The sequence below is a fragment of the Lemur catta genome, chromosome 8, assembly GCF_020740605.2.
Source record: "Lemur catta isolate mLemCat1 chromosome 8, mLemCat1.pri, whole genome shotgun sequence".
NCBI classification, from domain to species: Eukaryota; Metazoa; Chordata; class Mammalia; order Primates; family Lemuridae; genus Lemur; species Lemur catta.
The window spans coordinates 87,749,688-87,770,824 of record NC_059135.1 but is presented as its reverse complement, the minus strand read 5'-3'; the positions used below and the strand labels follow the sequence as shown (position 1 = coordinate 87,770,824).

General features: G+C 34.2%; 1 protein-coding gene across 1 annotated transcript in view; it reads right to left on the bottom strand.

Annotated features, from left to right (window-relative positions):
* Positions 1-678: 678 nt before the first annotated feature.
* Positions 679-21,137, bottom strand: part of ACTR3 (actin related protein 3) — a 69,243-nt gene continuing 48,784 nt past the window's right edge. The window contains exons 7-12 of the mRNA XM_045559449.1: positions 20,167-20,310; positions 17,926-18,099; positions 7,545-7,637; positions 7,223-7,348; positions 3,067-3,150; positions 679-1,910 (exon numbers count right to left, since the gene is read on the bottom strand). Of these exons, the coding sequence (XP_045415405.1) occupies positions 1,815-1,910; positions 3,067-3,150; positions 7,223-7,348; positions 7,545-7,637; positions 17,926-18,099; positions 20,167-20,310 (717 nt within the window). The 3' untranslated portion in view covers positions 679-1,814. The remainder of the gene's footprint in view (positions 1,911-3,066; positions 3,151-7,222; positions 7,349-7,544; positions 7,638-17,925; positions 18,100-20,166; positions 20,311-21,137) is intronic.

The window sequence follows — 21,137 nt, the reverse complement described above, 5'->3', positions numbered from 1 at the left end:
CGTACAGAGTAATTTCCTATTTGTGTAAAATGAGGGAGCTATGTTTATTTCTATCTGCAAAGAAAAATACAAGGATATATAAGACATTCCTAGTTATGTGTAATGAAGAGAAAATGAGACAGGCTAGAGTAGGAAAGAAACCTGCTTTTACTATCTACTCTTTGGTACTGTTGGAATACTTTTTTACAACGTTCATGAAATAATTTTTCAAGTAAAAAAGATCACTGATATTGATGAATGTTGCTACTAGTGCTACCGTAGCACAGTTTGTCCTTTACTACCACACTCAATTAAGATTCACATAAATGATTAATAAGATTCTAAATATTCAGATTCACTCTAAACAAAAGCTAGTTTATTCCCCAATTCTACCTTTACAGTAAAAACAAAAACATTTCAGTGTTCTTTAACTTTTGAATAGATATTCTAATCCTAACGTTTTATTTTCATGAATAACGGTGTTCAAGTGTTCGCTGATATTGCTGCTAAAAAGCCTATAAAACATTTCCCATTTTACCCTTCTATAAATAACTGGTAAAATTTTAAGTTCACAAGAAATTTTCTACCATATACATTATAGAGATTTCAATGACTCCCATATTTCAACAGAAATAGAAATCAAATACATAAACACAAAGTAGAATGACACTGCTTAAAAAAAAACATTAGAAAAGGTAATTCAGCTTTAATTTATTTTCATCACTTTTTCTTCATGATCCAGATATTTTAAAATGCAAAGAAAATTAACTTTCAATGATATGTCAGGGACTGGCACTAAAAAATCTTTTCAGACTGCAAATGAGTTATACAAATGAAAATATCAAATGGACATCCAGTTATCAAAATGAAAGCACTCAACATATTAAAAGTTCACACACATTTGTACAGAGCACATAAAAAAGTCGGCTTGCTAACCAACTCTTGTGGTTTTAAAGAACTATTGCAGAGGTTTGAAGAAAATAGATTTATTAGTTAACTTATAAAGAGATTAAAGAACTTGAAACGAGTATTAAAAAGAAATCTGTGCCTTTATTAGAATGTAATTAGGCCTTAAATATGCCAATTTTGGTAATCAAATTATTGTTTTGTTTTGTTTTTTTAATAAGATTGAGACTACAGAACTGCAATACTGGTCCAACAGTCTTGTCTTTCCTTTTAAAACAAGAAACAGAATGCGAGTAATCAGAAAGCACTAGCAGGCATCAGCTAATCCAAGATACTAGCTCTTAATTCCAAAAGCACTTGCAAAGAAAACCTTTTGGGGGAAAGGGGTGGAGGGGGATGGAAGCACTTCATAATAACTGGAATCCTATGAGGGTGTATGCCAAGTCTCATGAGGCTAATTTTTAATTTATCCTTTGCTTGGTCACGTTTTATTCCCCTCAAATACTACGGTTTTTCTTTGACTTTTTTCCTCAAAGTATAAAAAGTATGAAATATAAACAAGCTCTTGCATTGCACACTTAGAAGTATACAATTCAAGCATTATAGAGCTATCTACACACTGATAAATCCCATCAAATCTTGGATAATTCATTAATATACAAAATATCAGGGCACAGAAAGAACTAAAACCCACTGTTTTGTTGCACATAAGATTCAAATATTCAATCTAAAGAAAAACACTTAATCATTTTCACTCTCTTCTACATCTCATGTTGATACACTTATTAAAATATTCCTGTATAATAATGTTTGGTCTTACTATTTCAAGTCAGGTTTAAAACCTCAAAACCAGCCATCCAGACAAAAAAAGTAATCAGAAAGATTATCTCTTCCCCACCTCCCTAACCCCAACAGCTATGAAGTCAATTTTACGACATGACTCCAAATACTGGATTGTGACGACAAATGCTAGGTCCAATTTCTTCATAATCTTTTTTGGTGTGGCACACTTGGTAGAACTCAGGCTGAAAACAAAAATATATATTTTTATAAAGGTTAAAACACTATCACCTTTTAATATACTTTAAGAGATGCTTTAAAAACAGACGTTAAATCTAAAATGTTTATTAGTACACTGATGTTACTTAAAGCTTAGAAATTCTAGAAGCCATTACTTAAAATCAGCTATAAATCTTTATCAGAACTGGAAAAGAGCATTTACCTCATGTACCCTCACCATCCTCCTCTCCAACACCTGTTCCCCATAGGATTTTGAAATTTTGAGGAATAAAAGGTTCTCAAATGTCCAGACTGTATTGCTGAGACTTTCCCACACTTTGCATTGAACCAATAATCTAAAGCAGCAGCACTAGCCTAAGGTACAAATAAACTATTCCTAGTCATGCCATCAATAATTTTTATCTAGTTCTAAAAATTTCTAGATCATGTGCCTTTCCTCACTCAAGATCTAGTAAAGACAGACTTCCATGCTCTGTGTTACCTCATTTCTCAGGGCAAAGTTACAAACTCAACGTTATATGGCACAATTGAAGATGGTTAAAATTAAGAAAGAAAATAAATTTTACCTCTCATTTTTAAATGGTTTTAAATTCATTTAAAGTTATATAATTATTTGATAATTCAGATAAAAGGCTCCTTCATTTTAATACTCCATGCATTAACGAGGACAATGCACCAATATTTACCAGGGTAATGACATCATAACAATCTTTTAAGGGGGCTTTAAAGACATTTTGATTTAAGAACAGGGTTCTTAGAACAACTCCCTTTACTTAGTTTAGAACATCCTAATTCCTATGCAATGAAACATAACTTTTACTTTAATGCTTTTAAATATTTGCACAGAAAAAACAATGACCTTCTGATAACTAAATTACCACAGCTTTAAAGAAATTTTCCCTACAGATAAATTTTAAAACATGGTATAAAATGTTCCCTCTAAAATAATGTCTAGTGAGCTACAAAATATATATGAAAATTAAATTCAAATGACTTCCAGTTTTTAAAATACTATTTATATATATACACAATTTTTAAAGTTTCCTATGCTATATTTTAATAAATTTAAAAGAATATGCTATGTTTTTCTCTAAGTACTGATGGACTCATCTACCTTTAAAAAAAACGTCATAATTTAGCGGTAAGATTCATCATACTCACCGTGGAAGCCAGCATCGATCCTCCAAACCAAACTGCATATCGTTGCATGTGGTGTGTAATGACTTGTACATCAATAGGTTTTGGCTAAAAAAAAAAAAAAAAAAAAAAAAAAGATACAGTAAGATCATTTCAATAGTAAATTCAAATAGCAATTTCTGCCATTTAACCTTAAATGTACATATATAAAAATAATGTTTATACTAAATACATGTGACATTTTATAAAACAGAAACAACTGGGAACACTGTGGAAAAGACAGGATGAGAATAGGACAGAATGGAAGGAAGGAAAATAATAATGAGCGCCTATTTTATACAGTTCTAATTTTTAGAACCATGCTAATGTTTTACATATTCAAAAACAAAACTTTCAAAGAAGGGGATGTGCATTAAGCAAAACACAATAGAAATAAATAAACTAATTATATTTTGCAAAAAACATGACCACATTGAAGTGAGTCACTTGTGAATACAGTATTGTGACTCTATGCCCTCAGGCTGAAGATAACAACTAAGACAATATTGAACTCTAGTTAATAGGTCTATTTTTCACAGTGGTATGGATTAACAATCCTCGAACTATTATATACATATTTCAGGATTAAACAAAAACATAAAGCTATTGTGGAATAGGAGCCAGGTTTCTCACCATCAGAGAAGGGTATTACAATATGGAAAGGTAGAAAGCTAGAATGAACCCTCTGGTATTCTGGAACTGGAGGGATCAGTATAAATTCATGGTTTTTCATTTATACAGAAAACTAGATACAGATGTGCACACATACACATCCCACCTCTGACCACCAAGAAGGCCTAGATGTGGTGATATCCCAATAGCAATGAGCATACTTAGTGCCCAAAACTTGGTTTCTTAATAACATTCTCCACTAAAGGGGTGTCTTTGGGGCAAAGGGCAGGGGCAGGGAGTAGCTGATTTCAGGACCAGAAAAAAGTACAAGATCAGCCTGAAACATCTTACTGTGCCAGGAAGTAAGGAAGTACACAAAGAGTGGGGCTACATCAAAAAAAAAAACATAAGAGCCACTTGGCTCCCACTGGCCAAGTCTGCAAAAATCTGAGCATCAAAATTAATGATGTTAATGGTATTAGTGATATTATGATAGCACAATGATATTAAATATATAGCTCATAAAATAATATGAGAAATCAGGAGTTCATACAGATATTACTGAAAGAATGAATGTGGGAGAGGGGGAAACTCTTCCTTACAGTAAAATGAAACTAAGACACACTGAAGGAATGATGAAATTTGTATACCATTTGGCAACTACCATAATAATTAACTATTTTAGGAAAGAATCACAATGGATGCTAAAACCAGTGGTTAGAACTTTAATGAGAAAAAAGAGGAAAAAAGTTTAATGAGAGACAGGACAGTTATATAGTCTGAATGTTTCTCCCCATAAGATTCTTATTAAATATAAAGGAAAAAATAATAACGTATATATTATTATATATTAAAGAAACCTGGCAAACACAACTTTAACCAAGTGCTCAAAGTTAACGTATGGGACAAATCATATCATGCGTCTATCTATTGATACAATGCACTAAAAATGATACAATATTACTTCCGTGGTATCACTGCCAAGAGTACATAATCAGAACCTAATCATGTGGAAACATCAAACAAACCCAAATTGAAGGACATTCTATAAAATAAATGTCCTGTACTCTTCAAAAATGTCAGGAAAGACAAAAAACAATGAATAACTGTTCCAGACTGAAGGGGCACAATAACTAAATGAAACATGTGATCCTTAACTGGATCCTGGACCAGAAAAAAAATTATTTTGTTTTTCTTTTGCTATAAACAATATCAGTGGAACAACAGGTAAGATTTCAGTCAGGTCTGTAGCTAGATAACAGCACTGTATCAGGCTGATTTCATGATTTTGCTAGCTATAATGTTCTTGTTTTTAATAAATATAGTGAATATTTAGGGATAATGAGCCATCACATTTTCAAATTATTCTGCATGTGTGTATACACACACACACATAGACACATATTTATAGAAACAATGACAAAGCAATGTGGTAAAACGCTAACATTTGGGGAATCCAGGTGAATGATACATGAGAATTCCTTCTAGGTTTTGTAAATTTTCTATTAAGTATGAAATTATTTCAAAATAAAAAGTTTAAAGTTACGGTGTACTTTTATTTAAAAACAAAGCTGTTTGGCTACCATCAAAAACTATAAAGAAGAATAAAGCCAGATATAGATAGAGATATATAAAGACATGTTATGAAGATCTATAAAAGTGTCTATCAAGTAAAATTAGAGTGAGAAGGCAGAGTCCTCCAGAATACAGTTTTTCCTATACATGATGAGCACCCCAAGTCCGAAAATCCAAAATGCTCCAAAATCTGAAACTTTTTGAGTGCTGACATAATGCTCAAAAAAGATGCTCATTGGAACATTTCGGATTTCAGATTTTTGGTTCAGGAATGCTTAACCGGTATAAAAAGCAAATATTCCAAAATCCAAAAATAAATCCATCTGAAACACTTCTGGTCACAAGCATTTTCGGAAAGGGATAGTCAACTTGTATCTTTAGATATCCCAGGTTCAGCGCTGACATCACTAGGGAAATTCAGTTCTTATTTATAAATGTACAAGAAGCTTTAAAATATGTTAAACATTCTTACTTTATTAAAATACTGTACTCAAAACATACAGCACTGTATGTTTTTCATTTGATCTATCTGTAATAAGTCATTAAAAACTACTTATATCCACAACCAGACTATTAAGACAGTTAATTCACTTTACTCTTTTAAGTGTTCTAATAAAAAAATTGAAAAAACTCACAACATCCACCATGTTCACATAATCAGCATGATTAGTGTTATTCTCAGTACAGAGTATTTAAAATCACACTTGTAAAACCCACTGACTTTCTTTTTTAGATAGGTAGGTAGGTGGATAGGTATGTGAGTAGGTGGATGGATGGATGGGTAGATGGATGGATGGGTGGGTCAGCTGGTTGAGAAAGGGGTGCAAAAACAAAGTCAACATTTTGGCTGGGCGCAATGGCTCACTACTGTAATCCTAGCACTCTGGGAGGCCGAGGCAGGCAGATCACTCGAGGTCAGGAGTTCAAGACCAGCCTGAGCAAGAGCGAGACCCTGTCTCTACCAAAAATAGAAAGACGTGATCTGTACAGCTAAAAATATATAGAAAAAATTAGCCGGGCATGGTGGCATATGCCTGTAGTCCCAGCTACTCGGGAGGCTGAGGCAGAAGGATCGCTTGAGCCCAGGAGTTTGAGGTTGCTGTGAGCTAGGCTGACGCCATGGCACTCTAGCTCAGGCAACAGAGCGAGACTGTGCCTTAAAAAACAAAAAAAAAAAGTACAGGTGCTGACAATAGTCAACTGTCATGTAATTTCTCAACAAGCAGCAAACTCAAGAGTGTGATACTTTACTTTTAGGTAATTTTGAATAATTGTGGTAGTCTCAGATGGAGCTCTGATTCTTGGCAATTTTCCAAGAATGAAATGTATTTTATTTAGCAAGTTATCCTCTGAATCAATGTTTTGCTTCAATATTTAACAAGGACAAAAAAAATTTACTGAAAATTTGTCTCACAGATATAGAAAGCAGACATCAGAGAATTTAAAATTAGTTTTGATTTTTTGACATCAAGCCCAAAGGTCCAGGGCATGTAAATAGAAAGGTTGCTTTGTTAAAGCTCCCATTTGCACATTAGGAAGCTGCTATGTGGGAGCTAGAGTCAGTTTCTGAAAGCAGGTTTGACCGCGTCTCTCTCAACTCTGTTTTGTTGTCCTTCTATATAACAGTATTTAAAATTTTGTAGATCTATAATAAATCTTATTCCTGGGATATGCAAAGAAATCTACTAGATAAATTATTTATGAGAGATATCAAAAAAATTTTTGTCACCACAACTAAGAATTATTTTCCAAAAATACAGACAATATCCTAAAAGAATCAAATGACCCAGAATATTATAGACATGAACCTGTAACATTAACCACTTTCCACTAGAATACCTGATAGGTTCCTCTTCTTTTCCTAAGTAAGAGCAAATGTTGGCAAACATTTCCCATCTCCATTATAATAATCGAGGCACCCTTAACCTTCCCACCAGTAAGTGAGAAAACCAACCTTCAATCTACCGCCACTCAATTCCTCACTTAATTTCAGCCTGGCATCTACAGTTCTTTTCAAATCTCTTTGCAAGCGACGTCCAAAGTCCCTGAACATGGTTGAACCTCCAGAGAGGACAATATTCTGTATTAGTGGAAAAAAATAAATAAATATGAACTTTATTTAAAAAGAAAGAAAAATTTAAAGACATAATAAACAGTACTAAAATCTTATTAAATCCTTTGTAAGAGAAATGTTTAATTTGATATTTAACAATGGATGGAAAATAAAGTTTTTTAAAAGTATAACGTTGAATAACAATTTTGCTATAAATACTGACCTTGTAAAGGGGACGTCTGACATCAATAGGACAATTCTGAATTACTTCATCTACAACTTCTGAGATAGGCTGTGTGAAGTCTGGATTGGCAAACTGAAAAATAAGTCAAGTTGGATATAACTTAGAGATCAGATCACTACTGACGTAAATACAATGAAAAGTTAAGAAAAGATGTTTTCAGTTTAAAAACAAGAACTTTTAGAAACTATAAATTCTGGTCTCTAACAGACTCCAATTAAAGACACTGAAATCAGAGATTTCAGAAGAAATTCAAACAAAGTTACAATTTTATATACCATTTTATGACCATCAGAATAGCAAACATGTAAAGCTACATATATACCACGAGCTGGTAAAAATCTTGTACATTGCTAATGAGGGAATACATCGAAGTAATCACTTTAAAGAACAATTTGGCAATATCCAATAAAATTTTTAATGCACATACTAGTAACTCCACTTCTTAGAACAAACCTTGAAGAACTCCCCACACATTTGTACTATTGCATAAAAGCATACCCGCCACAGCCTTATAGATAAGAGCAAAAATAACCCAGGGATGAAATAAATAAACGTTATGCAGTTTATCCTCATTATTCATGAATGCCATATTTGCAAATTTGCCTACTTGTCAAAACTTATTTATAATGCCCAAATCAATATGCAGTCACTGATGTACATGTACCTGTGTAGAGCAATGAAAATTTGAGTCTACCAATGTGCACATTCCCAGTTGAGGTTGAATACAGTGATACCCTGCCTTCTTGTTTCAGCTCTCATACTTGAAAGTCCTTTCACAGTCTATTTAGTGCCACAGTTTTCAGATTTTAGTCTGCAATTTCACTGTTTAAAATGATTCCCAAGCATAGTGATAAAGTGCTGTCTAGTGTTCCTAAGCACGGTAAGGCCATGATGTGTCTTATAGAGAAAATGCAAAGTTATCTTATAAATAGCTTTGTTCAGGCATATGTTCTAGTGCTTCGGCTGTTAGTTCAACGCTAATAAATGAATGATATATACTAAATAAATCACTTTTAAAACAGAAACACACATAAAACAAGGTTATGAATTAATGGGATGACAAAAATGTGGCCAGAGGCTCGCAGAAACCTAACCCTGTATTTCACCAAAAGCAATGGTACAGTATTCACTAATTCAGTGTTCTCAAGGAGTTTATGGAATATCTACTTTCAGTGATGATAGGCCGGTTGTGGTGGCTCACACCTGTAATCCTAGCACTCTGGGAGGCCGAGGCAGATGGATTGTTTGAGCTCAGGAGTTCGAGACCAGCCTGAGCAACAGCGAGATCCCGTCTCTACTAAAAAAATAGAAAGAAATTAGCTAGACAACTAAAAATATATAGAGAAAAAATCAGCCGGGCATGGTGGCACATGCCTGTAGTCCCAGCTACTTGGGAGGCTGAGGCAGGCAGATTGCTTGAGCCCAGGAGTTTGAGGTTGCTATGAGCTAGGCTGACGCCACGGCACTCTAGCCCGGGCAACAGAGTGAGACTCTGTCTCAAAAAATAAAAAAAAAAATGATGAGAGAATCAACTGTATATTCATGACGATATGCCACAGTCCAAATACACATACATATTTCCAAATAGCTGATACTCAAAAGAAAACTCATTTTTAAAAAGCTAACTTTAAAAAACCTTGAATGATTCCACCTATTTTAATCTCTGAAAATATATACTTTTTGAATACATGTAAAAACATGGACCGTATATACATCAAATTCGTATTAGTAAATTTTCTTCCTCCTCAAGAAAAGAAGGTGAAAGAATGAAAAGGAAGTAGACAAAGAAAAGGGTCTGGGGATGATACTATTTCGTAAAAAAAAGAAAAACTCAATATAACAAATATGAAAATATTAGCATGTGCTTACTTGTCGTATAGGTACATATGTGTTCTATAGCATACTTTTCAGGGTTTTTTTGTTGTTGTTTTTGAGACAGAGTCTTGTTCTGTTGCCCTGGGTAGAGTGCAGTGGTGTCATCATAGCTCACAGCAACCTCAAATTCCTGGGCTCAAGCGATCCTCCTGCCTCAGCCTTCTGAGTAGCTTAGACTACAAGTATGTACCACCACGCCCAGCTAATTTTTCTATTTTTAGTAGAGACAGGGCTTGTTCTTGCTTGGGCTGCTCTTGAACTCCTGAGCTCAAGCAATCCTCCTGCCTTGGCCTCCAAAGGGTTAGGATTACAGACATAAGCCACTGCGTCCAGCCAAAATATTTTTTTAATAGATTGTTTATTTTAGGTAGGTAGATTTGAGATAGAAAGTTATCTGACAGTTAAAAGCACTATGGAATGGAAATAAGAACTTAAAAAACAGTATTAATGGACATTAACATTTACAATAAAAAGGTCTTATACACAGAGAAATAATACTAGGGAAGGCCTCCTTTGCTCCCAATCATTTATTTTTATGTGCACACGTATGCCTCACCTAAACCATACTGAACATACTTCCTGAGAGTAACTACAAAAGAGGAAAACACTGAAAGGTTTTCAAATGCTAGATCTGAGAATTAAACTTAAATTCTGAAACAAAGATCTCACTTTACTAAAAGCTTCCAAACATATATGTAAGTGGTCATGCATTGCTCTTTATAATTGAAAAGGAAATTCTAGTGGGATTTTTCCTAGCTTAAAAATGAGAGCTCAAAATCTAGCTCTAATTAGTAAAAAATAAACAAGTGTAGTTTATTAAAATGAATAAAATTTAAAATACTGTCTACATCTCTCAGCCTTTCATTTTTATTGTCTCGTCCTAATGGGATAGACAATATTCCTTTGTTTATTAAACTGATTCTATAAATGTATTGATAATTATTAGGCATTTGTCAATTTTTTCCAGTTTTTAAGATTAGTTTTAAATTAGAGGCTTTGCATACAAGGTTACCAAAGTGAAGCCTAATGATACAAAATCTTTTAATTTAGATGAAGCAAAATATCACTATTCTACTACCATTTAAAAGAAAAGAAATTGGCAGCCAAAATCTATCTTTCTATCTCTTTGAAGCATGCTAAGGAGTGTACCTAAGGAACTCTAACAGGGATATACAGTGGGTATGGAGGGGTGGCTCATACTGAGCCTTGACAGCCCGACATACAGACTAGGGTATGTCTTATCTGTCAGGGATATGGGGGAACAATATAGCTTAACTCAGCTGGCTCTATAGGTCATTTAAAACCAAGCTCATGTGTAGGCAGAGAATGGTTTAGTTACTGATTAAGTGGAAGAGCAGAACTGGAATCCTAAAAAATTTATTTTCCATGATTACATTCACGATCGTGTATAGCCATTCATGGCTTGAGACAGTGAAATCTCTAAAGAGCCTTTAATTCTCAAAATATTATGCTTTTATGATCCCACAGTGATGCTTAAACCTGAGAATCTGTCATTTGCTCTAACTATAAAAAAAAAAAAAAAAGATTTAATGCCCCCAAATCTGGACAGAGAATATTAACAATTTGATAATAATGTGTTATATAATATTCATTTTTAAAAATGTTATCAACTATTAATGTAGGACATGTAAAATCTCTATATTGTTCTTTGTTGGCCATACTCTAAAATAACACATAAAAATAAGCCTTCCCATAATCCTTTCCCTACCTATATGATAATTTATCTGTTACACCATGAGTAAGTAAAAGGAAGGAATAGGGTCATTCATTCCTGTATCTCTGTGTCCTTTCAGAGTAGTTGTTAATTAGGAATGCACAAAAGGAGATTTACAGAAGCTTTAAATATTTGCACACTCTGGATCCAACACAGAAATTCTGATTTAGAAAGAAATGAAGTCTGACTTAAGCATATATTTGGAAAAAGTACAAGGACTGCTGTGCTGCATAACCCCAAGTGAGAACCAGATGAATAATATGTAATAAAGAAGCAAGCAATGAATATTTAGTAAATAAATGAAGAAAAAAAGAATTAATAAATTGTTAGAGATTATTTAATACTTTAATAATAATAGGTTCAATCTACGGTCCCTAATATTTTTAGGCCTTTTCTTTCACTTTTAGAAAAAGGGTCAGTCTTGCCTCTAACTGCTCCACGATCTTAAGATTACTGATGCTGAGAACGTTAGAAGAGACTAACAAGGAAGCTTCTCTATCTTTTCTGTCCTCTAAAAAATGTAAGGAGTAACAAATATACACAAGTAAGCATAGTCCAAATCTTCCCTATACCTGGAAATTTACTATACAAGCTTTAAAAACTTAGGATGGCTTGTCAAGAAATTTAATTTCCTTTAAAAAAAAAATCCAACACCAAAACCCACACCTAAAAAAATTCTTTCTAGTATTTATGATGAACTTAGCCATAGAAAAATAAATTTCCTGCCTCTTTCATACATTTTTCAGTATTCAAGTACTGGACAGTTCAAATGTCCACAATTTCATCTTGCCAAAACAAAAAACTAAGTGAATCCTTCAAATGACAGAGGAACTAGGACACCAAAGTATCTAAAATTACGAGAAAAAAAAAGAATCTTAAAATTCACTTGGGAAGCGACACAGTTCAAATAATACAAAAAACAGGTCTATTCTGAGAAAATATGGTGAACTAAACACCATTCTCAATTTTGTTCTCTCAAAACTCTAGTAAAAGCACCAGTAAAGGTAATTTTTAAGAAGGCATAATCCAAACAATAGAGAGAAAAGGAAAATCAGCAATGAAATTGCTGATGGAAAAGCAGATGGACAAGACTTTGTAGATACTCTAAAACACTTAAGTCATGAGTGATATAAAACAAGTTAAGAACCAAGGTATTTTATATCACAAATCCCCCGAGAACTCACTGCCCCTAGTAGCTTTGAAATTGAGGTAGAAGGATGGCAAACTGGCTGAAAATCCCTCTGAGAGGCTGTTAAAGCCCCAGATCCTCTCCAAAGAAGTTCATCAAATGCCTCCTCCTTGTCCAAGGAGAAAAGTAAATAATCTATTCTCTTAAGGGAAAAAAACAGAGTTTCCAGGACTCTTACACACATCTGAAAGTACTGAAATGGGGATTTTAAGTGAAGGTATACAGCCTGCTGCTTACACACACTCATGCTAGTCCTCTTCCCCCATTTGGCTGTCAGCCTTTACCCAGCAGGCAGGAGTCTTCTCTGAGAATTGGACTACCCAAAAAGACATAAAGAAACACACATAGATACTGACCTGGCAGGGGAGATAACAGGATCACAAAGAAACGTAGGTACGGCATTCCCAAAATGAAAAGGACACAGTCAATAGCCCCACCCACAAAGCTCAGATTTCCAATCAGGTTTTTAGTGTCCCTTCTTAAATGACTGGTCTGCAGAAGTCTCTAGCATGAAAAACATATGAATTGGAACAGAGAAAAAGCAACTTGGAAGAGATTATGCAGAAAAAAAGAAACCTTCAAAAAATTAAAAAGAAAAACCATATGATTAATATCCCAAGAGTGCCAGAAAATAGGCAACAATTAAATAGGAACAAGGCAGAATAAAAAAGGAATATTCAAAAGTGAGAGTGGTGGAAGCTAAGAAGTAAAATTTGTTACCAGAGATAAAAATTCAACAGAAGGATCAGTAGGTAAAGTTGAAGAAATCACCTAGAGATTAGAACAAAAAGGCAAAGAAAATAGAGAACATATCAGAATGCTAGGGGACAAAGGAAAGATTCTGTAAGCCTCTGTAGAGGGGAAAAAAAAAACAGGTCCTATACACAGAAATCAGGAGGTTTTTTACCCTCAAGTTATAATGGAAAGCAATTAAGCAAGGTTTCATAATGCTGAAAGAAAATAATTTCCAAACTAGAATTCTATACCCAAACTATCAGTGTAAGGGTAAAATGAATACACTTCAGACATGTAAGGTCTTAAATTTTTCCTCTCTCAATCACCCTTTATCAGGAACCCTATTACCTGTTAGTAGATGATCCACCAAAGTTGAGTAAGTGGACAGTAAAAATGAAAGAGACACAGGACATAGGAACAGGGGATCCAACACAAGAAAGAGGCAAAGGGAATCCCTAGAATGATAATAAAGGAAAGTGGCACCTATAGAAGGTGCCACCTCAGAAGAAAGCAGGCTCAGACTGGAACATGCTAGATGTGCCAGAAATTTAAACTGATGAAAAAAACCCTACGCATCTCAATAAAACTAGTAGAAAGAGTTTGGAGGTAAATTAATAATTATTTTAAAACAAACAACTTATTAATGATCCCATGGAAAACAAAGTTCAAGGACAGGAAAAGACTTCATGGTTAACTACATGGCTCAAATCTGAACAAAATCTGTGGTCACAAAAATAAAGCACTGAATTTCAACCCACCTGAAATTATAATGTGACTACTGGGATGAAAAGGGAATGGAAAGGTACAGTCTGTGGTGGGAACAGGAGAAAGATAAAAAAGGCAATCTTCCCTCTTAAATTTGAAGTTGCAATATAACCAAGTAATTCATAGCTATGGAGACAATCAGCAAAAGAATAAACTAAAAAAAGTTTCAAGTACTTACCCTCTAGGAATAGAAAACAGAAACATACAAGACACTCCTAGTTTTTGTTAGAATTTGTAGAATTCTGTTAAACGATGTGCATATATATAAGTCATTTTTAAAAACAACTTTTAAAGAAGAGAAAACAAAACAGATTTCTCACAGAAGAAATTACTTGGAAGGAACATAAAGCTATGGAGAGTAAAAGTAAAAGATATTTTAAAGTTTAAAAAATTAATTTAAAAAAATACTATATCAAACAATAAGGGTTATATAAATTAATGGGAAAAAATGATATATGAAACATTACAAGATAAATTTTGATCCAGCCAACTATCCCTTGCCTAAGCAATATGACACAACCAAAACACATTTACACATCTAATGGTTCGAGGTTTTCAAGACAGCCAAGACATTAGCTTAGCTCATTTGTGAAGAGTATTCCACTCAAATGCTTTCTCCTTTGAAGCCCAGATATCTACATCTTTCATGCTATTATCTATCTTGTGGTCACCATCCTATTCATCTAGGACTTTGGTTCAGGATCTTCCATAATTTTCTAATTCCTATCCTAATTTCCATTCCTATCCAAATGGCGTTTCAGAAACAAATGAAGAATCAAGGCAAAAGTTTAGGAAAGCTAAATTTTAAGAGAAAAAGAAATAATCACATTACACGACTTGCCTCAAAACTGAACAGTCATAGGTAGAATACTATAAATATTATAATACCTCTGATTTACCTAATAACAGTAACAATAACCTAATATATGGGCAGGCTGGGGGGAAAGAGTGGTTAGAAAAAAATTAAAAGGAGACTAGCAGATAAACTATTAACACTGACGTATCAAGAAACAGCAATACCATCACAGTCCTTAGAAATCTGAAGATGATTACAAAAACAATGGGTAAGTAAGAGCTAGTAGTTTGCTCTGCAGAACATGAAGACAGTAGAGGGTGAGGAGCTGCCAATTTTGTTTTAAGCCTGTCAGTGTTATATGACCTTTAAAACTGTGTGCATATACTTTTAATTTTTATTTTTTAAAAAATTGCAAAGACAATGTGCCAACCCAAACCTTCAAACTCTGGTATACTAGTCTGACAACAACTCCTTATCCTGCTGGTGCTCACTCCTTTGCTACCAATTTACAATTATATGCCAATTTATTATGATCTCCAATTCCTGCCTTCATTTTCTTCAGTATCACTAAGTAATTTGGCCTCTGGACTTTATAACACTTTAACCTCTGTCTTGTCAAAACCTTTTGCTCCTTTCCCACAACTGCCTGGGAGAAAAAACACTATTATTCTACTAAAAGTTTTGGGTATCTAACCTCACTACTCTAGGTGGAGAATGGATCCCCCACTACTATTAATATATACTACCTAATTACCCTCTCAATTCCAGTCAGTAGTCATCATGAAAGTAATTATTCTCTACCTCAACTTTATGTTTAGTTCCCTTCCCCCAACACATCAGCTTCATTCCCCTTTATGAAAAAAAATTAAAACCATGTAATATGATGATGAACTTCCTCAACTACCTACCTGCTTCTGTACCCTTCCCAATTCCACAATTTCTTGTTCCCATACTTAACTCCTTCCCTCCTGTCACTTGAGTAACACTCTTAATTAAAACTATCCTCAGCCTTGTTCTTGCAATTGCCTTCCTACCAGTCTGCTGTAGCAACTATCCTTTTCTTTCACAGCCACCCACACTACCAATTTCTAAGCCTTCACTTCTCACTGATGGAACAGGATGCCTCTAATACACCATTCCACTGCAATTGCTTCCTTGGGACCACCAATAACCTGGATGTTGAAAGACCCACAAGTACTTCTCAGGTCTCTAAAGTTACTTTACTGCAGCAACTGGCATTATATAACTTCCCTCCCTGAAACATTCACTTCTCTCAATTTTATGACCATAATCCTTGGGCTTGGCTTCTACCTCTCTATAATCTTCCGTATTCTTTGCAGGTCCCTCTTACCCTGAACACTGTCCATAAAGTGTTTGTATTCACTTAGGGCCCTAATTTTCAACTACTCTCTCTACTCCACAGCCTCTCCTCTGACAAGCTCTTCTTCCTTTGCCCCACATATGGTGATAGACTTCACACGTACCTTCACTCCAGGACATCCACCCCAGTTTGAACCCAATTGTTTCTGAACCTTTTTATAAGATGCATATAATAAAATCATCTGTTTCTACCTTACCTACTGCTCCCTTTCATTATTCCTACTTTCGATGAATGCACACTTAGTTGCTCAAGTTACAAACCTGGGAATTACCATATATTCTTCATATTCCTCTCACATCTAAGCAATTACTAAGTCATGTTGGCTCTTTTTCTCTTACCTCCTTTCTCATTCTCACTGACCTACAGACATTCATCTCCCACCTGAAAAACTGCCATAAACTCTCCTATTTCCAACACAATTCACAATTCTGTTCTAATCCATTTAACCCAGTGCTGCCAGAGGAATCTTTCTAATACCATACACAAATCTTTGTCACTTCCATGTTGAAAATGTCTGCATGACTACAGAATCCAGCAAACTCCCTTGTATAGCACATTTGTCCCTTAAGATGTATCTAGTCCATGAATATCTACATGGATCCCTCTCCTACCACTGTGTTCTTTATACTTTTATTATCTAGCTTTCTCGTGTCTAAGACCTCTGCCCAACTTATCTCTTCTGCCAAAAATATACTCTCCTAACACACCTGACTGACAAATACCCTTTCATCCTTTAAGGCTCAGTTCAACTGAGATGTTTCCTCGGTTCTTCCAAGCAGACTTAGATATTCTTTGTTCCTATGCCCTCACCAAATATATGCATTCATTAAAGGACCTATACCCATTTAAATACCATCTCTCTTATTCTCTGAGCTCAACAAGAGCAAGATAAAATAATTTTTCATTTTTGAATACCCAATGCTTTGAGGCCACGAAAATCATCCACTTAACATTTGCTGAGTAAGATTTAAAAATAACCATTCCTGGCCGGGCGCAGTGGCTCAAGCCTGTAATCCTAGCACTCTGGGAGGCCGAGGCGGGTGGATCACTCGAGGTCAGGAGTTCGAGACCAGCCTGAGCAAGAGTGAGACCTTGTCTCTACCAAAAATAGAAAGAAATGATTTGGACAGCTAAAAATCTATATAGAAAAAAATTAGCCGGGCATGGTGGTGCATGCCTGTAGTCCCAGCTACTCGGGAGGCTGAGGCAGTAGGATCGCTTAAGCCCAGGAGTTTGAGGTTGCTGTGAGCTAGGCTGATGCCAGGGCACTCACTCTAGCCTGGGCAACAAAGCGAGACTCTGTCTCCAAAAAAAAAAAAAAAAACCCCATTCCTAAGGATGAATAGGCATAGCAGGTATTTAATGTTAGTAATTCTATTAATAAAGTTAAATTTCTAATGCTAAGTTAGGAGAAGAATTTTTCATTATTAAAAACACATATTTCAACAATTTAAAACAATTTATATTGCTAAAATTTCAGAGACAAAAAGCTATTTTGCTACCAGTTAAATACTTTGATAGTCAATTGAAGGTTCTTCGTATAATGGTCATTTTATACAAGTGGGGGAGGTAGGTTTAAGCACCCTCCCCGAAATATTTTATTTGAATGATCATAAATTTTAAGGGTTTCGCCTATTCCCACAATCCCCTCATAAGCCACAAATGTTAAAGATACAGAAGTTATTTTTCTAAATGTATGAAAAACGTTAACAATTTAGCCTATTTTAACAAAAGCAACTTTTTCTTAAAAAATGACTCACCATAGTATTTTAGTGTAGTAAACAAAGTTTCTGAGATTAAGTCTCCCTAAATATCTATCTTCTAGTTTAATTTTCTGCCAGATATTTCAAAACAATTCTATCAGAGGGGAAAAAAAAAACTTACCTCTGGATGAAAAAAGATTTCAGGTCCCAAAAATCTCTCATAACCAACATCAATGGAAAATTCTTTCTTTGAGATAGCATTGATTCCAGTATACTGTTTAATCCACTTTGACCCATCTGTGTCATACTTGTTAAATTCTTTTACTAAATCTGGGCAGACATAACTATAGCGCTCCTAAAAAACAAAAAGAATAAAAGTAGCTTTTCTTCTTGCTTTAGGGAAGGTAAAAAAGGATGTCCTATTTTCAGTAAACTAGAATCAAATGAAAAAAGTATCTTCAGAAAATAAAATTAGGAAATTAAGCTGGAAGAAAAATTTATGTTAAGATATTATATGCATAGTACAAATAAACAGCTCATCTCCTAGAGGTATTTTCTTACTTCATAGAAAAACAGAACTAAGATCTGAGAGACTAAAGAGTCAGTTTCTACTATTTTAATGTTATTTCCTAAAATATTCATTAATTTCATCCAACATTTTGTTTCAGTAATAATAAATCTTGTGTTCTAGAAAGGAGAAAAAGTACACACAGAATGGCAGAATAAATAATAATTGCTATGACCACACAAATAAATCTAGATTCTTAATATCTATCTGAAACAAAACTGAATATATTCTGAGTAAATGAGCAAAGAAAGAAGCCTGAAATATAAACTACTTTATTTTTTTGCATATTTAGTTATAACAACTAAGTTTTCATCAAAAACATAATTGAAAAATGTTATAGGTTACAACATCCTATTTACAATTTATGGACTCCTGACTACCAGTCTCATGTTTATTTTTTCAAGAAAAGCATAATTTCCCCATATTTTTACACATCAAGCACTCTATCCAAGATAGCTACAAATATTATTATTGATAATAAAAATACATAAAGGGGGAAAAAATACTAGAAATGAAGAACATTTCATTATGTTATTTGAGGTCTTCTTTCTCCAAACCTTAGAAATGGAATTACATAGAAATCGTGTTCCTTAAAGGACAGTAAGACTGAGCATCAATCTTCCCTGCAATAGATTTAAATCCTCGGTGCTTTTTTGTTTTGTTTTAATTTCACAAATTTTCCAAAGATGTTGAAATAGTAATATTCACATTAACTTTTTACATATTTAATTTTTATGCCACAAACTTGCGCTAACTTTTGGCCTCCATTTTGCACTTTCTTTACTACCTAAGAAATAGTTGATTCGTTTTCATTTCCAACTTTTGAAGAGCAATCAAAGTCCTACAAATATGCAAAAAGAGGCAAATAAAGTTATTTTTGCCAAGGTAGTTTTACTTTTCAAAGCATGTGATAGAACCACTGAAATTTTTTAGTTATGCTGGCAAATAATAAATTTAAAAAGCAATACTAAGTATTTTGATAGTTTGCACAAAGTAGTGCAATCAAGACTCATGTGGCAGGCCAGGCACGGTGGCTCACACCTATAATCCTAGCACTCTGGGAGGCCGAGGCGGGAGGACTGTTTGAGCTCAGGAGTTCGAGACCAGCCTGAGCAAGAGTGAGACCCCGTCTCTACTAAAAATAGAAAGAAATCATATGGACAGCTAAAAATATATATAGAAAAATTAGCCAGGCATGGTGGCGCATGCCTGTAGTCCCAGCTACTCAGGAGGCTGAGGCAGGAGGATTGCTTGAGCCCAGGAGTCTGAGGTTGCTATGAGGTAGGCTGATGCCATGGCACTCTAGCCTGGGCAACAGAGTGAGACTCTGTCACCAAAAAAAAAAAAAGATTCATGTGGCAGAAAAAATAATAAAATACTTTACACAGCCTTCACATTTTTCTAGTATATTTCATATCATTTGAGCCAGACACTGCCTCTATACCATAGCACAATGAATTAACTACATCAAAATAATTTTTACAACAAGCTGCTAGGATTAAAATAAAAATGCAGTGAAGAACCTGAGATACAAAAACTCTATAGCGAAATATTTATTCCTAATAAGGGAATAATCACAAAAATTATGTTAAAGTAATATGGTAAAGTGTTCTTATATGTTAGTTCTCTCAAATGTAAAACATGGAGAAAACGGGTAAAGGGTTGATAATCCTCAATAATTTCCTTGCAAGAAATACAGAGAAAACGTACATATAATTAAGAGTAATGATTTATAAATGGTTCACAGGATTATTTTAAGTATTACTCTTCACTTAAGAATTTTACATGTTCATGTTATAAATGTGATTGTAATTTTTAACTAAATTACATTTCTCTTCTATCACTACTTTTTACCTTTACTGCCTTTGCCGTTTCCAGGGATTGTTCTGGAGGGATTCCTACTTCTCGGTCTCTCAGCAGTTGTTGAATAAAATATGTTATATCTCGTCCTGCAATTGGAATGTGTTTAATACAGCTGCCAATCACATACCCTTCAGCCTAGATGGGAGAGAAAAAAAGGTGTCAAATTTACTTTCAGTGTTTTGAAAATTAAGAAAACCTGAAATATGAACCACTAAAGACCAATTTCTCAAGTTAGTATATTTATATTCTCAAGTACTGCTTTATCCCAGGAGAATTCATCTTTATTCCTCAATTGAATTCCTCATACTGTACATATCATAGAATTTAAAATACTGTACAGAAATTATGAACAAGAATGACCACCAACTTAAAATTGATTCCTCCACTGCCAGTTTATAACTGACTAAAATAACCCCAAAAATGATGAATTTCAAAAGTATCAAATGATTTAGACTACAAACTTTATATCAGACAGGGTATTACTTTTAAATCATTTATAATTTCAGTAAAAAATTTAGATTGCATTGTAGGAAATCTGATCATTAACTCACAAAGCAGCCATCATTTTCCTAATGAAGCCGGTACCCATTTCAAAAGCCTGTGGCCTTTAATGCACCATCACAATGCCAAATAACTAAATCTTATAGAATAGATTCATAAATTTACTGATAAAGGTCAAAAGTATAACAAATAATATAGCAAAATTAAATTTCATTAAGAAAGAATATTAAAGACATCTTCATCTGGCCACGAAAGAATACTAGGGATTGGACTTACCTTCTCAACTTAAAGCAAGAAAAGGAAAAATCACATGAAATAAAATTTTCAGCAAAGCAGGGCAGTGATCCTTTCTAAGAAAAAGGAAATAAATAAGGTGACTGCTGCAAACACCCTATCTCACTGTCTGGGGAGAGTTACCAGGCAGCAATAATGGGAAGGAGCACCCAAACAGAGCCTGGTGG